This window comes from Ctenocephalides felis, unplaced genomic scaffold, assembly GCF_003426905.1.
Source record: "Ctenocephalides felis isolate EL2017-DRISC unplaced genomic scaffold, ASM342690v1 CF-g0.4_SCAFFOLD_00845, whole genome shotgun sequence".
Lineage (NCBI taxonomy): Eukaryota > Metazoa > Arthropoda > Insecta > Siphonaptera > Pulicidae > Ctenocephalides > Ctenocephalides felis.
The window spans coordinates 15497186-15515171 of NW_020536999.1; the positions used below are offsets into that span (position 1 = coordinate 15497186).

The following is a 17986-nucleotide window of genomic DNA, read 5'->3' on the forward strand; positions in this document are numbered from 1 at the left end:
TATCGGAAAGTTCATGCAACTTGCCTCAAGGGCAAAATACCAATACAAACTAGTTATAATTTTTTGTAGGAAATTGAAGACAACATGGCAGCTGACCCCCGAGGTCGACTTGCAGATTCCTATATTATAAGCTTTTTCAAGGAGATGCTGTTAAGTCCTCCTTGCCAAAACCAAGGTTATATATTAGATGGATGGCCAAAAGACTTGGCTCAGGCTGTTGCTATTTTGGTTTATCGGATCTAGGAGGAGAAGATGCTGGCGAAGAAGCAAATGATGCAGAAGGTCCCAAATTCGATGATCGCATCATGCCATAAATATATTTTCGCTCGAAGCTTCAGATTACTTTCTGTGCCGAAGGGTTATGGAGTTGCCGCAATGCGAAGTAGAAGGAACACATTATACAGAGGTAAAGGAACTTTTACCTAATTATCACTGGCAATATTTTTTACTTGACTTCTTTCTCCTAGGATGAAATGTTGCGTCGCTTATCGGAATTTAGAGCCAGAAATACTGACACAAACACTTCCCTGAACTTTTTCGACGAATGTGAGCGTCATCCAAAATTGATATCAGTCGAGAATATGATACTATTGAGGCTGTTTTCGATATCGCTTGCGATAGAATTGGGCCACCAAAACATTTCATGTTGACACGAATAGAAATAGAATTGGGTAACATCAAAAAACGTGAACAAGAGAAAAATCAACAGCAGCATGAAAAAGAACTCAAGGAACAGCAACAATTGGACAAAGTTAGGAGACAGAGAGAAAAGGCGATGGAAGATTGGACACAATTGTTTGAGAAACTTCGGGAGGAAGAAGAAGCATTGCTGGCCAGTCAGGTAATAATAATTATTGAAGTAAAACTTCTTTAGGCGCGACTAGGGTGTAAATCCGTACAAATGCAACGGAAGTGCGTTACGGCAGATAAGATAAGATAAGAGTCGAGTCCCAATGTTTCGTCATTCGCTCTCGATAAAATCATTTCAATACGGGTCGTCGATTGTGATTATTCGTCGTGTATGTGAATAGAGATCTATCGTTGTATGCGTACCGGCATCAACGTTGATTGCGTACCGATACCGATAACAAGGAAATCGTCATAGATAAATAAACATTTTAAAGTTAACTCGTAGTACAAATCTTGATTTAATAAAAAATACCCGAATTAGAAGAATTTTTTACCCTGCTCCATGAAAATAATAAAACAAATTAAACATTTGTGCCGTGTACTAAACGTGAATTTATTGATTAGATTTTTTTTCTATATTAATCGTAGTCTCTATAAATTTTTGAAGTTATTAAAATGGAAAACATTTTTTAGGCAAGACAGATATTACACCTGTTTGAAGAATGAAATTATATCGCCAGCGAAAAAATAAAAAAATTAAAAAAAAATACAAGCAGTCAATGAATGTACGTTAATTTTAATTACATGAAGTTCTTCAAACACAATTATTACATGATGAGTGAAGTTGCAAAAACAATATTTGTTTAGGCGTTGTTTAACATAATCGACTGTGCGAACGAATTTTATGGAAGTTATTAATCAGCAATTACTTCATATCTCTAATGAAGGTTGATTTCTAAATGCTAATTACAATGACAAACCGATCATATCGTATTTGAAGTATGAGTCATACTTCAAATACGATATGATCGGTTTGTCATTGTAATTAGGGTCGGATTTAGAAATTTGGCGCCCCGGGGCACTGACAAAATGCCCGCCTCATCCCTGAAATTTTACGAACTTTCGAATTTTTTTTAAAGCAATCGCGCTGCTTCAGCTGCGTAGGGACAAAAATATAGAAGCGCGTAAGCGCCGCGTCGCGGTCTAACGGATAAACAATGTCGTAGAACGCATATAAATGTAAACAAAATGTATACTTATTATTATAATATCTTCAATTATCCTTATCAATAGGAATTGAATCATTTAAATCGGTTGATCCGTGTTCTCGAAATCGACTTGAAAAATTAAAAAATATTAGATTTGTATTGATGGGGAGAACGTGCTAACAGGCAATTACGAAAACTGGTAATTGAGTTTCGATATTTCTTCTCTGAAACAGCTACGCAGCGCGATTGCTTTGCAAAAAGCTCATCAATTTTCAATTTTCGAAATATTTCAAAACACAAAAAATGTGCTTTAAAAGTCTTTTTTTTCATTTTTCAAAAAATTTTAAAGCTCTTTATAAAATGTAATTTTCAGTACGGGATGTTTCAGTAATTTGTCTTAAGGCACAATGCCATGAGTCACTAGTTTAAATTTTTTTTCGACTTTATAAGCTTGGAAGTGCACAAATTCGTTATTGTAAGAGGTTTCGAAAGCTGAAAAACATATTTTTCTTAAACTTCCAGCTTGTTTACGGATCTTTATATTAGCCAAATGGCCAAATTTGATAACTTATTAACCAATTTGAAAGTTTATGTTCGGAGAGGGAGGCAATGCAAAATAATAAATTTTAGTTATCGGTTATTTCAACCCAAATTTTGCATTGCAATCGTATTATGTTTTGTTAATTATATTTCTTGAAATAAAAAATGTTGTTGAAAAAAGTTGATTATATTGTATAGAATTTTTTCTCACTATCCAAATTTTGCCGTCCCCCAAAATTTGCCGCCCTGGGCAGTAGCCCCGATTGCCCCTACTGTAAATCCAGCAATGGGTATGACTCCAATTACATGATTGTTTTTAAATATTATTCATATTTTTAATGTTATTGTAAATATATAATTTATAATTTTTATCATATAAAATGTATAATGGTTAATATTAATAAATGTGTGCATCGCGAGTATTACCACCATATTACTAATAAACATTATTCAAAATTGTTATATAATTTATTTATTTTTACTTAAATGCCATCTTGTACAGTAGCAAATAAGTTTTACTTCAATCGCGTGTGAACCTTATGCGCACTCTTTTTTTCCAATGTTAATCTGCGTCTACTATTTTAGGCTGCTCCACTCCGACTTTACCTAACCAGGCATGTTCTTCCTACTTTGACCCGTGGTTATTAGAAGTAGCCCGAGTACGACCTTCTGATCCAATCGACTATTTAGCAGAATATTTGTTTCGTGAAAATCCTGAAGGAAAGGCATTCGATCCTGCCTGGACACATAGTATGAATGAATTGGAGCAATGTGTACAATTTGTGTTGAATCCGCCAGAAAAACAATAACGGAAGTGTTGTGAAAAAACGTTATACTGTTGACATTAGTTTAAATAAGTTAAACTAATAAATTAATTATTTAAATTAGTTTAAATAAATTATACTGATTATTAAAGGATTTTACAAAAGTTTATTTTTAAGCATAGATACATATGTGGATGAGAAGACAATTTTAGTCCAGTCGTTATAGTAAATTCACCTCGGAATTCGAGATATGCAGCTGTAAGTCTATAAATACTTATATATTGACACCGTAAAGTTGTCTTAAAACCTACATATATTGTAGACCCTACCATATGTAGGTTTTGAAACAACTTTAGGGTGTCAATACACAAGTATTTACAGACCTACAACTGGGTATCTCGAATTCCGAGATTCTTACCTAATTTAAGCTTAAATGACTGGACTATTAGTTAATAGTAATACAGTACATGCCACAATGTTGGTCCGAAATGGACTTCAAAACTGCTGAACCGATTTTGAATTCCATTGGCTCACCATGTGTATTCATATCCAACTTATGTTATAGGCAATATTAAAAATTCAGTTTCTATTCAAAATTTTAAAATTTTAGAAACTTTAATAATTTTGACAGAAGTTTTAAAAAAACAGAACACTGAAATGAGAGTCATCAATGCTTCTAGAAACTTAACACATTTATACGCAAAATATTACATTTTTTATAAATCATATGCAAAATAAGTAAAAAAAATCATATGTTTTAGCATATTCACAAAGGTATAGTAATTACAAAATCGCAAAAAAATCGAAAATGAAACTTTTTATATATCTTTACGTTTTAAATATTTCTGAATATTTTGGCATACCTTAGAAAAATGTATGTATGTGTGTGTGAGTATGTATGTGCGGATACAATTTTTCGTCGACGATTTAAGAGACACGGATCAACCGATTTGAATGATTAAAAAAACATTCGACTTTAATTGATAAGGAGACGTGCTGATTAGTTTTCAGCAAAGGCAGTTCTAGCCGTTTTGAAGATTCGGCGCAAAAAGTGCCAAAAATAGTAATTCAATTTAAAAAATTGGTGCATGGCATCGTGCCTTAAGGCAAATTGCTGAAACTTCCCGTACCGAAACCTAAAATTTTAAATAGGATTAAATATTTTTTAGAACTTTGAAAAAAAAACGATTTTTGAGATTTTTAAAATTTTTGGAAAAAAATGACCTTTTTGAAAAATTGGGGTTTTTATGCTTTGAAATATTTTGGAAATTTTTAACTTTTTTCAAAGTAATCGCGATATGTTAGCTGCGTAAAAACGAAATATCGAAGCGCGTGAGCGCCGCGTCATAGTAAAACGAATAAGCATTAGTACGGAATCTATAGAAATGTAAAAAAATATGTTTTTATTACTAAAATATCTATAAATATGTTATAATTTGATGTGCATATGTCTAATGATCATTTTGTCCGTCAAATGAAATTTCTTTCACTTTTCATTGGATTTCCGCATCTCCGGAACCGTTAGACCTGCTTTCCCAAAAATTCCACCGATTCTTCACTTTAATACAAATAAAATGTTTTTTGAATCATTCAATTCGGACACTCCGTTCTCTCAGAAATTAATTACCATTATTGGCACTTTTTGCCCCGTATCTTTGAAATGGCTAGACCTGCCTCTACCAAAAACTAAACAGCACGTCAGGTTATCGGTAGGAATCAAATGTTTTTTGAATAATTGAAATCGGTTGAGCCGTGTTCTCGAAATCATCGACGAAAAATTGTATCCGCACCTAAATACATACACACATGCATACTCACACACTCGCATACATACATTTTTTTAAGGTATGCCAAAACGTTTAGAAACCTTTTAAACGTAAAGATATGCAAAAATTTTCATATTCGATTTTTTTGCGATTACTATACCATCCTACGGGAAGTTAACAAAAAATTTTACTTTGGTTCTAAATTAGCTTTAACCATTATGTCAAAAAACGTATATAGATGGCAGAAGCATTTAATGCTTGTGCTTTTATAAAAAATCTTTTGTAACAAGAAATATAGTTAATAAACACTTTTAATAAAGTAATAATAATATATAAATATATTTTTATTATCAAAAATCCATATTTGTTATTAAATCCATGACAGTTAAAATTATGACAGATATCTGTCAAAATTTTAAATTCAATTGTCATTTACAGTTACACCCACGAGATGGCTCTGCGAACCGAATTACTGTTGCACGTGAATGCCAGAAGTTGTAATGTGAGAAGGTAGGTTACTTTATGTAGTGCATGTGAATTTTGTAACAAATCTTAGATAATACATTTTGCATCTGGTTTAATATATATTAATAAAAATTGTACATTGTGTGAATAACGATCAATTAAAATATAAATTGTGAATAAAAGTATCTACAAAGTGCAAAGTGATGAATGATACTTGTGAAAATTGTGGAAGGAAGAAAGAGGAAAATTTGTGTAGTGAATAATAAAGGATTTTGTTGTGTACTGTAGGTTTCCATGAGTAAGTATTGAATTACAATATTTGATTTAAGAAGTTTGTAAATATATTTTTAGAACACATTTTTTTTTGGTTATGACCACACCGATCCATATTTTCCTTGCAAACTTATTATTTACAATCACTACAGACATAATATTTATGTTAATAAATACCTAAAATGTATATTTTCCCATCTGTCAAAATTTTTGGGGTGATCCTTTGAATTAAGTTCAGTGCCCCTTTTTTTTGCACATAACCTAAAATAACACATAACCTTCGGTTATTTTTTTGGCATTGAATTTGCTGTTAATGTATTTAACGCATACGAGATGAATAAATAATAAATTTTTGTCGGAATATATAATTTTTATTCATGGAAAACAAGTTTTGTTACTTAATATGTCGGCATGATGTAAGTTAGGTTAGGTTTTAGTAAAATTCGAGGGCAATAGAATTTTATGTTAGTCCAAAAATGGTTTATTGTGAATTTTGTATATGTGTTTATATATAGTTTTGATTTCAGAGTACTAAAATAACAATGACAATGCTAAATGTAAGAAAACTATTTCTAAAACTATTTAAAGATATCATGTGCACGCCATGTATTCTGTTTTTTTCTTAACCAAAATTAGATCAAAACTTATTCATGACCATGTCTTGGATTTATTTTAACAAAGCCATATATTTAGTTAAAAATTATCTAATACATCACCGTTAAATAAAAAATTTGAATTTAGCACAATTTCAAGATCTTTTTTGGTCCAAGAAGAAAATTGTAAATATTACAAAAGTTATTTTAATAATTTAATTAAAAAATATGAGATCTAGTATATTATTAAGAAGATCATTTCTTTCAAAATGTAAATGTATAGAAAATTCTATAGTAGTTGTTTATTGAAAGGTATAATTTGTTATATTGTTACAAGAAGATCACTGTTATAGTAAATTCTATGTAGATATTTAAGTTCATCAATTAAAAATTATGGGATTTAGGTATATTTTCAAGATCATTTTTTTTTTCAAAATGACAATTATAAAAAATTCTATAGTAGTCAATAATTGAAAAATATAAGTTGTTAGATCGTTTCAAGAAAATCACTTTTATAGTAAATTTTACATAGATATTTCAGTTCATTAATTAAAAATTATGAGATCTAGTATATTTTCAAGGTGATCATCAATTTATTCAAAATGATCTATATTATAAAAAATTCTATAATGTTGAAAGAGATCCTTAGGTCTTCCAAGAAGATCATTATTATAACAAATCTGGTATATTTTCAAGGAGATCATTACTTTTTAATTAATAATAATCAATATTATAAAAAATTCTATAGTGTTGAAGAAGATCCTTAGTTCTTCCAAGAAGATCATTATTATAGCAAATCTGGTATATTTTCAAGGAGATCATTACTTTTTTCAAAATTATCAATATTATAAAAAATTCTATAGTGTTGAGGAAGATCCTTAGTTCTTCCAAGAAGATCATTATTATAGCAAATCTGGTATTTTTTAGTCTAGATCATTACTTCATTACTAAAAGTACTATAATAAAGCTTCTATAAAAAATAATGATCTTGAAAAAATAATCTGTAGAATATACTAAAATAATTATCTTCTTGAAGAAAAAAAATCCTAATAATATACCAGATTTTATTAATTTAAATTTAATTAATTCAAAAATGTTTTTTAAAATTTACTATAATAATGAGCTTCTTGAAAAAATAATGATCTTGGAAAAATAATCTGTAGAATATACTAAAATAATTATCTTCTTGAAGAAAAAAATCCTAATAATGTACCAGATTTTATAATTTTTATTTAATTTCAATATATTTTTTAAAATTTACTATAATAATGAACTTCTTTAAAAAATGATGATCTTCTTGAAAAAACTATCTGTAGAATATACTAGATCATATAATTTTTAAATAATGAACTTGAATGCCTACGTAGAATTTACTTTACGAAAGATGTTCTTGAAACAATATAACAATTTATAGTTTTCAATAGAATTTTCTATAATAATTGTCATTTTTGAAATAAATAATCTGACTATAACAATTATCTTCATAAAAAAAATCTGATAATATATCAGATGTTATAATTTTTATTTAAATTTTTTAATTTCAAACTATAATATGAATATTAAGTCTTCTTGGTTCATTATCATTAAATATTCTTGGACTTGGTTCAAAATGCAGAAATGTTTAAACTTTGCATTATATAAAACGCTTGAAAATTTTCCAATTATTAAAACTAGGTCATAAAGAATCCCATGACTAAAAGAGATGGTTATTCAATAACTAAATTATATCGGTGAAATATTTCACATAAGTGTAATAGAAATATATTATAGAAATTCATTTAACTAAAATGTAAGGAGGCTGCAGTAGCTGGAGTCTTAAAGTATTTTTTTAAAGGAGTCTTTGGATTACCAATATATAATTTATATTTCGCATACTTTTCATTTAATGAATTTAAATTAAATATCTACTTCAAAATTTGCTATAATAATGATCTTCTTGAAATACCTAAGGATCTTCTTCAACAATACAGAATTTTTTATAATATAGATCATTTTGAAAAAAGTAATGATCTCCTTGAAAATATACCAGATTTACTATAATAATGATCTTCTCGAAAGACCTAAGGGTCTTTTTCAACACCGTAGAATTTTTTATAATATTGATCATTTTGAAAAAAGTAATGATCACTTTGAAAATATGCTAGATCTCATAATTTTTAATTAATGATTTTTTATTAAGTGATTCAACTAACTTTTGTAAAATTTACAATAATAATTTTCTTCTTGAAACAAAGAAGATCTTGAAATTTTGTTAAACTCATATTTTGTATTTAATGAATTTAAAGATTTACTGTGGAATTTCGCTATGATAATTATCTTGAAAAAATAATGATTTTCTTGATCTACTCAGACTTTCTGAATAATTAATATGTGATAAATGTGTAATAAGATAATGTACTAAATCTCATAATTTTCAATTAAATAATTTAATTGACTGTAGAATTTATTACATTTAAGATCTTTTTAAAATCATACTTTTTAATAAATTAATTTATCTACTGTAGAATTTACAATAATAATATCTTTTTGAAAGAAAAAATGATCTTGAAATTTTACTTAAAGTCATACTTTTTAATTTGTGAATTTAAATATTTTGCGTAGAACTATAACAATGAGCTTCTTGAAAAAATAATTAAAGAATTTAACAATCTTTTGTAGAATTTACTATTATATTGATTTTCTTGAAAGACATAATGATTTTCTTGATAATGATCATAATGATAAATAATGATTATTTTGAAAAAGATCATGTTCTTGATAATATACTAAATCTCACAACTTTTAATTAAAGAATTTAAATGTCTATTGTAGAGATGTACTCTTTAATAATGATCTTCTTGAAAGAAACAATATCTTTTTAAAATTATAATAGAACACACTTTTTAATTGATGAATTTAAATACTATATATATTGCAGAATTTTCTTTAATAATTACCTTCTTGAAAAGAATAATAGCCTGTAAAATTTACTATAATAATGATCTTCTTGAAAAAAAAAAAGATTTTGATATTATACTAGAACTCATAGTTCTTGATTTTTGAATTTAAATATCTACCGAAGAATTTTCTGTAAAAATGCTCTTCTTGATATTATACTAGAACTCATACTTTTAATTTTTTTAATTTAAATTTTAATATCTACTAAAAAGTTTTCTGCAATATTGATCTTTTGAAATAAAAATAATGATCTTCTTGAAATTATACTAGAGATTATACTTTTTAATTAACGAATATATGTGTCTAACTCATTGTTTACTGAAGGAAAGACATAATAATGATAATTCTGAAGGAAATAATGATTTATTTCTTGAAATTATACTAGAACTCATACTTTTTAATTATTGAAATTAAATATTCGCTGCAGAATGTACTATAATAATGATCTTCTTGAAATAAAAATAATGTTCTTCTTGAAATTATACTAGAACTCATAGTTTTAATAAATGAATTTAAATGTCTCTTAAATAATTCATTATAATCATGATCTTCTTTTGAAATAATGATCTTTTAGAAATTATACTAGAAAAGCATTCTTCTTAATAAGTGAATAAGTAAAAATCACTCTGACATGAACTAAAAATTATAAAAGCACATTTTTAAAATTTGGTTTTTTATTTCATCTTTCAACTTTTTTTTTACCTTTTTCAATTAGATAACAAATTATTTGAAAATTTTGCTCAAAAACTTTAAATATTTAATAAATATTTTCTAATACCTGTTTCTTTAATACAAATTTTAATATCTGTATTTTGCATAGTGCTTTTCAATTTAAGTTGTTATAATTATAATTGTACTTGGCACCGAAATAATTTCTGTTTTATTATATTTTCAAACAAAACTCTGATGCTCTTGTGGTCTTCATTATTTTAATTATGGAGGTCTAAATTTAGAAGGTCCTAAGTGATTTTAAAATAATACTTCAGAAAAAAATATAAATGTACTTGAGTTCATACAATTTTAATAAATATATGTGAAAATTAAAATTATAAAATTAAAATTGATTTAGTAAAAATATGATAAAATACGTACTACTAACTTAATTAATAAAAAGAAATCAATTTAGGAATTTATGTATATTTAGTGCTATGTATATTACATTTAGTATAATTCGTACACATTTTTTTATTTAAAATGTCTTTATTAGAAATTTTGTAAAAATATGGATTTTACAAAATGTGCTGTTTTTTATTTGTTTGTTTGTTTGAGAAGACTTATTTATTCAATAATTTATTACATAGAGGAAATGTGAGTAATTAGGATTTTGTACATGTATCTTATGATAATAATACAATTCAAATTCGTGCCTTAAGGCAAATTGCTGGAACTTCTCGTACCAAAAATTATTTTTTTTAAAAGATTAACATTTTTGAACAAATTTTACTCTGAAAAAATTAGATTTTTGAAAAACTATAAATTTTTGACAAAAACTTACTTTTTTTTTGAAAAAAAAAGACTGAAAAAAAATATTTTGAAATATTCTGGAAATTTTGAACTTTTTTTCAAAGCAATCGTACTGCTTTAACTGCAGAGATGAAATATCGAAGCTCGTAAGCGCTGCGTCGCCGTCTAACAGATAAACACTGGTACGGAACCCATAGGAATGTAAACAAAATTTATACTTATTGTTAAAATGTCTATAAAATATGTGATAATTTGATGTGCATATGTCTAATGATCATTTTTGACCGCCAAATGGCATTTTTTTCTACTTTTTTTTACTAGATCTTCGAAACCGCTAGACCTACCTTCATAAAAATTTGATCAGTTCTTCATCTTGTTATTACAAGTAAATATATAGCGGACGCTCCGTTCTCTTAAAAACTGAGTTATCGTTTTTGGCACTTTTTACCTCATATCTTCGGAATGGCTAGACCTGCCTTTGCCAAAAACTAATCAGCACGTCTCCTTATCAATACGAATCGAATGTTTTTTGAATTATTCAAATCGGTTGATTCGTGTTCCCGAAATCGTCGACGAAAATTTGTATCCGAACACACTCACATACACGCACACACACATACATCTTTTTTTTCTGAGGTATGCCAAAATGTTCAAAAACCTCTGAAACGTAAAAATATATAAAAAATTTCATTTTCGATTTTCTTGCGATTACTATAACTTGCCCTTCGGGAAGTTAATAGTTATTTGAAACATTATTGATAATACAAATTAAATAAACTATGGAAAAACAATCACAAAAACCATATTACAATGTTCATTTGTTGTGCTGACTTTTCCTATGAGATGAATTTATTATCATTACAATTATTGTAAATCTGCTGAATTATGTCTCAATATCACGTCGAAGTTATTATTTTTAATTACCTGATATTTTTTTCAAATTTCCAAAATATTTAACAACCAGTACCCTATTTAATCCGTGTTTCTAGGTATAAAGACCCTAAACTGAGTCGTCAGAGAAGAGATACCGTTATGTCATTAATCCTCCTTCGAACGCAATAAACCTGAAAATAGACCTACGTTTTGCATAAGAAAAAAACCCTTCGTTCGACACCGAACAGGGCCGGCCGTGGTCCCGTGGTAAGAACGTGGGCTAGCAAATCCTAGTCCCGGGTTCGAATCCAACCTCGGTCGGTTCGGTATCAAAGCAGCTTGATACCAAATTTTCACTTGAAATCATAGATTTCAAATATGTTTTCAAGTGAAAATGGCCTTTCGTGGGCATAGCTGTAGCGGCAACATGCCACTTGGAAGTAAAGAGGTACTAAGATTGTATCGCTTTGAAAACAAAAAGGAAGTCGATTTGTATCCCTATACAACAGAAAAATGTGAAGGCTCTGACATCGTGCAACCATGATTGAGTGCATTTTCAACTCAACCCACGGACCTGCCTTTGGAAGAAGTATTAGTAAAGAAAATGTAATAAACAGTAAAAATATGTAAAGAAAAAGTAAAATATATGTAGTATGTAAGATAAAAAGAAAAATAATTAGTAATAAAGTTTAAAAAAAAAAAAAAAAAAAACACTATTAATAGTACATAAAGGCAATGGCAAAAATAGATCCTTAGGATATTTACACATGACGACGATTTCTTGAGGAAATTTTTAGTTGCTCACGATTTTTTGTTGATTATGTAATTGATTGATAGAAACTAGTGGTGTATGACATACTATCTACTACACAACAAACTAGTTGAAAGTAGCATTTATCCTTGAGGCAAGTTGCATGAATTTCCCGGAATGTGTAAGAATTGACTCAATCAACCGAAATTCAGATTAAAATATTTAGATAAAATTTTCAACTATTTATTTCGAAAATAAAGTTATCGCTATCAAATAAATCTATACATTGCGATTGTCAATGGAATGTTCTCAAGCACATTTAAATTATCTGTAATTAACTTCCCGTAGGGTTGAAAATCGAAATTGAAAATTTTTTCATTTCTCGATGTTTTGAAGGTTTCTGAACATTTTGGCATACCTCAGAAAAAATTGATGTGTGTGTGTATGTATGTATGGATACAAATTTCCAGTCACGTTTTCGGGCGCACGGATCAAACGATTTGAATGGTTCAAAAAACATTGGATTCCTATTGATAGGGAGAAGAGCTGATTAGTTTTTGGCAAAGGCAGGTCCAGCCGTTTTGGAGATACGGAACAAAGAGTACAGAAAATTGAAATTGAGTTTTTGAGAGAACGGAGTATCCGATTTGAATGGTCTAAAAAACATTCAATTAATAATGATCGGGAGAAGTGTTTATTAGTTTTTGGCAAAGGCAGGACTAGCCATTTCAAAGATACGGAGCTAAATATGTAAAACATGGCAGTTTTTGAGAGAACTAAGCGTCCGATTTAAATGATTTAAAGAACTTTCTGCTTGTCTTAACAGAATAATTGATATTGGAAAAAAAATTTTTGTTTCAATTTTTTTCTTTCAGATTTTATTTTTAATTCTGGCTACAGTTCTAATATACTTTAAACAAATAATTTCAACTTTGCAATTCAGTTTATATAATTCTTATAAATATTAGACAATGTTACAATATTAATAATAACATTCAGTATTCCTCGAACATTTCGTTACGGTACGGGAAGTTCCAGCAATTTGCCTTAAGGCACGATGCCATACACCCCACTAGTTAAATTTTATATTGTACAGATACGTGCTTGTAAGCCCTAAATTTGATATCATTATTAAAAATTTTAATAAATTAATAATGTTTGACTCATCACATCACAAAAGAGAATTTGACACTTTGGACTATAATATTTTCTCAAACTTTGATGAATTTTTAACAATAAACTAAATTTGTCGTAAACATTTTAGTATGTTTTCTAGGACCATGATATATATCATCAAAATCGGCAATTTTTTTTCTGCAACAGTTAATTACAAGAAAACGGCTCGGTAGATTTTTACCTAAAACTAATCAGTATCATTCCCAACCAATATCTTTCGAACAGTTTTTGATTTTTCTAAATCGATTTAGAATTGAGTGCTAAAATGTGGGCGAAATCTTTTTCACTTTTCTGCTATAAAGAAACGGCTTAGCCGATCGTTGCACAAAACTGTGAAAAGATAATCCACATCGAAATATATCGATTGGCTTTTAAATTTTTCAAATCGGTTCAGCCGTTTTTGAGTAAACATCGATGAAAGTTCTAATTTTGAAAAACGCGAAAAAAGATACTATTTATTGCAAACTTTGACGAATTTTTAAAATTAAACGACTTGTCGTAGGACCGTAATAATTTAGTATGATCGATAGAACTATGGTAAATACCATCAAAAAAAAAATCATGAAAATTGTCAAAAAAGGGCCGTAATATTTTAGTACGATCTATAGGACTATGGTATCTACCATAAAAAAAATTCATGAAAATTGTGAAAAAAATCATGAAAATTGTCATAAAAAAATTTTCAACAGTTTTTTTTAACTTCCCGTAGGGTGTATTTTCATTTTCGATTTTTTTGCGATTTCTATAACTTACCCTACGGAAAATTAATTATTAACATGAAATATATGAAACGTGCTAAATCTTATCTAAAACTAATAAATAAAGTTATTCTTTTTAACAATAATTTATTATCGACGTGACTTTGGTTGTTGAACTCGTTTCCAACGCGTTTAGCTATCGCAAAAATAATATTTGGCATCTGTTTACAAAAGTCATATTTTTGCATTGTTTACGTCTAGAACTCTAGAATCAACGTCATCTTGTAAACAACGTGATATTCGCTATTTTTGCGAAAATATAGAAAGATTTCATTTGAAATTAATATAATACTGATTTTTATTTTATTGAATAGCAATAATAAGAATTAAGTAATTTTGTATGTCATTGTCATGATACTTTTAATATACCTGGTTCTTAGAAGGTAAACCAAAGGTTTGGTTTGTCGTCTCTAATTTCTTAAAATATGATTATTTCATTTATAATTTTTATACAATGTGTTTTAATTTAATTAACATGTTTAAGCAACTATCTTCAAGATATGAATACATGAACATATATTGAATTTCTAGCCATGGTCATCAAAAAGAATAATTTTTATTATTATTTGAATAATTTCGAAACGTCGGATTAATTATGATAAATTGAAAATTCAATGTGACGACATTTGTATCATTTCATTACGATAATTTCATATATTTTATTTATTAGCAAAGTGCAAATCAAAGTTCATTTAGGTATCGTTTGATACGAGTTATCGCCAGGATTACTCTTTTATCGTTTAATGTTTAAAAAATGCTTTTTACATTTAGCTGACTCAGTAAAACTCAAATTATATAATTAACGACGAGAAAATGCAAGTTATTAAAATATTACTCGATATAATACGTGGATCGCCATGCCAGTTTTCTAACCTGACACTGAGAGTCATGTCAGACACATATGTCTGACATACGCAATTTGGTAGAATAAGAAAAAACTTTTAACATTAGGTTATATTAGTCATATATATGTGACATGAAAACTAGTGTTTTTCCAGGAATTTTGACAAAAAAAATTTCTTTGATACATTAAATCTTTTTTAACTAAATTATCTAATAAAGTTACCATGACCCAAGTGATTTTTTTCTGATATTATCGTGGCGATTCACGTGTTAAAAATATGTATGAAGTGTACTTTAAAAGAAAAATGTCCCGATTTGATCATAGCTTTAATTTGTTTCACTATTTTTGTTTAAATAAAATTATACCTACCTTAGAAAAAATGGATGGTCGACGATTTTGGAAACACGGTTCAACTGATTTGAATGATTCAAAAAACATTCGATTCTTATTGATAAGGAGACAAGCTGCTTAGTTTTTGGACAAGGCAAGGCAGTTTGAAAAACTTTTAATTTAAAAAAAAAATTTTTTTTGGTCCTTGAAGTTCCAGCAATTTGCTTTAAGATACGATGTCATACGAGGTGTGTTCAAAAAGTACCCGGAATTTTTAAATTTCGCGGGTCTGGAGTGTCTGATTGTCAAAAATTTTTTTTATTGTGTTGGTATACATGCCCCTAAAGTATGATGAAAGTTTCAGCTATATTCACTGTTTACTTTGTCTGTGGTAGTCGCTAAGGTTCGACGTGTTTTTCTGAGCTCGGCGATTTTTACAATGGAAGAATTGAAAAGTCAAAGAATTTGTATTAAATTTTGCGTAAAAATGAAATAAAGTGTTGCAAAGTGCAAAAATTCACCAGATATGGCTCCGTGTGACTTTTTCCTATTCCCAAAGTTGAAGAGACCCATGAAAGGACGGCGGTTTTCCTCGATTTAAGAAATAAAGGCCGAATCGCTGAGAGTGCTCAAGGACATATCAAAAAGTGAATATCAAGGGTGCTTCGAAAATTGGAAAAAAGGCTGGCATAAGTGTATTATATCTGGGGGGGACTACTTTGAAGGGGACCACATTAATGTAGACGAATAAATAAATATTTTTTTGAAAAAACGAAAATTCCGGGTACTTTTTGAACAGACCTCGTACACCGCTAGTTTTATTATTGCATATGATAAATATATTTATGTAACAAATGCATAGTAAATATGAAATATGTACCTAGACAAGATTATGGGAAATCTCAATGTTAGGATTATCTTTTATTGATAAGAATATAACCGTTGACAATCGTGTTCTTTTATTAAGATATCAACAGTTCTCAATAAAATAATATATACTAGTATACCCGGCCACGCTTTGCTGTGGCTTTTATTAAAATCCACTGGACTGAAATTTATATCTGATCAAATCTGATCTGACGATCAACAGTTTTATACTATTAATCAAAAATTTCTTAAAAAAAAAAAAAATGAAAATATTAAAATTTTGTGTACATATATATACTACAGGCCATTTTTACTTAGAAACATATTTTGATCTAAAATTGGATATGATTGCTTTTTGTTTACCAGTAATTATATCTCAAGTTCATTAATTTCATTATTTATTTAAATCAATATCGAATTGTTTATAGAAGGAGTATTGTGAGATTTGTTTTACTAAATTAAAAATAAGATTTAATTTATTATTGTTGATTTCAGAATTATATTTTCATTTATAAGCTGTAAAAATATATATACCTCATTGGTGTTTGCTAACTTTTTGAGTATTCAACTTCAACTTATCTTTATATTCAATTTATCTCATCTCAACTTAAAATTAGATTTCTGTGCAATAATACTGTATTTTCTAATCAAATTATTTTTATAAAACTTCTAAATCATACTATTATTTTAATAATCACTTCTAAAAATCATTTACAAAAGCGATGTAATTTTCAATTTCAATATAAGTGATAGAAACTTTAAAATTTATCATACCATAATAATTCAAATAGCTTTTTAAGATTTATCTTAAATTTCAAATGTTTCTTTCAAAAAAGAATCGATCAAGTTTATTCCTAAAAATGATATACATTTTTTTGTTAGTTATGTAAAAACCTATTTTTAGTTACTGTAAGTTCTAAATCCACAAAGTAAGGAGTTTCTTGAAACGTGAATAGGAGTAAATTTTTCATTCAGATTCTACAAGCGAATAAAAACAATCTATTTATATATATATATATATATATATATATATATACATATATATATATATATATATATATATTATATTATATTGAGGATAATACAAAAAATTATTAGTTGAACGATTTTTTTGGCAACTTTCCCACACCTGTGGTGTATTTTATTTTTAACATTAGACAGATAATTTGTTTGCATAATTTGTCTCGTGATCAAGCGTTGCATGCAATGCTAGTTTTGTTTGCTAATATATATATATATAAATATATATATATATATATATACTAGATGACCCGACAGACGTTGTCCTGTACCCACGCCTAAAAGTTCAATTTTTTAATTATTATTCTATGTAACCACTTTGTAGAAAAAATTATTATGCAGTTTTTATAAACTTTTGTTTGATATATTTACTAGAAAATTTTGATTCAATTTAGTTGTAACTTTTTCAGATTTACCATAAGACGAAATGGAGTCGCAGACTGGTTATTGCGAGCATACAATGTGCGACATCCCTGAGCTTCAACCATGATACTGCAAATACAGAGTAATTTTTATTTATTTACTTATTTAGATAGCAGTTTAAATTTTCAAAATGTAGTAATTTTTAAAAATTATTTGTAGTGTCAAATATGATACTATAATTGAACACCATTGTTTTTCAGGATCCGATAAAGTATCAAAAGTAACATCACTACTTGATTGCTATACCGATATTGGTTTATTGTTAGTCTGCAATATTTAAACAACTGCTCAAAACTTTCTATTT

At 27.9% G+C, this 17986-nt stretch overlaps 1 protein-coding gene across 1 annotated transcript in view; it reads left to right on the forward strand.

Annotated features, from left to right (window-relative positions):
• Positions 1–5359: 5359 nt before the first annotated feature.
• Positions 5360–17986, forward strand: part of LOC113378868 (lisH domain-containing protein C1711.05-like) — a 16363-nt gene continuing 3736 nt past the window's right edge. The window contains exon 1 of the mRNA XM_026619504.1: positions 5360–5418. Coding sequence (XP_026475289.1) covers positions 5360–5418 — 59 coding nt within the window. The remainder of the gene's footprint in view (positions 5419–17986) is intronic.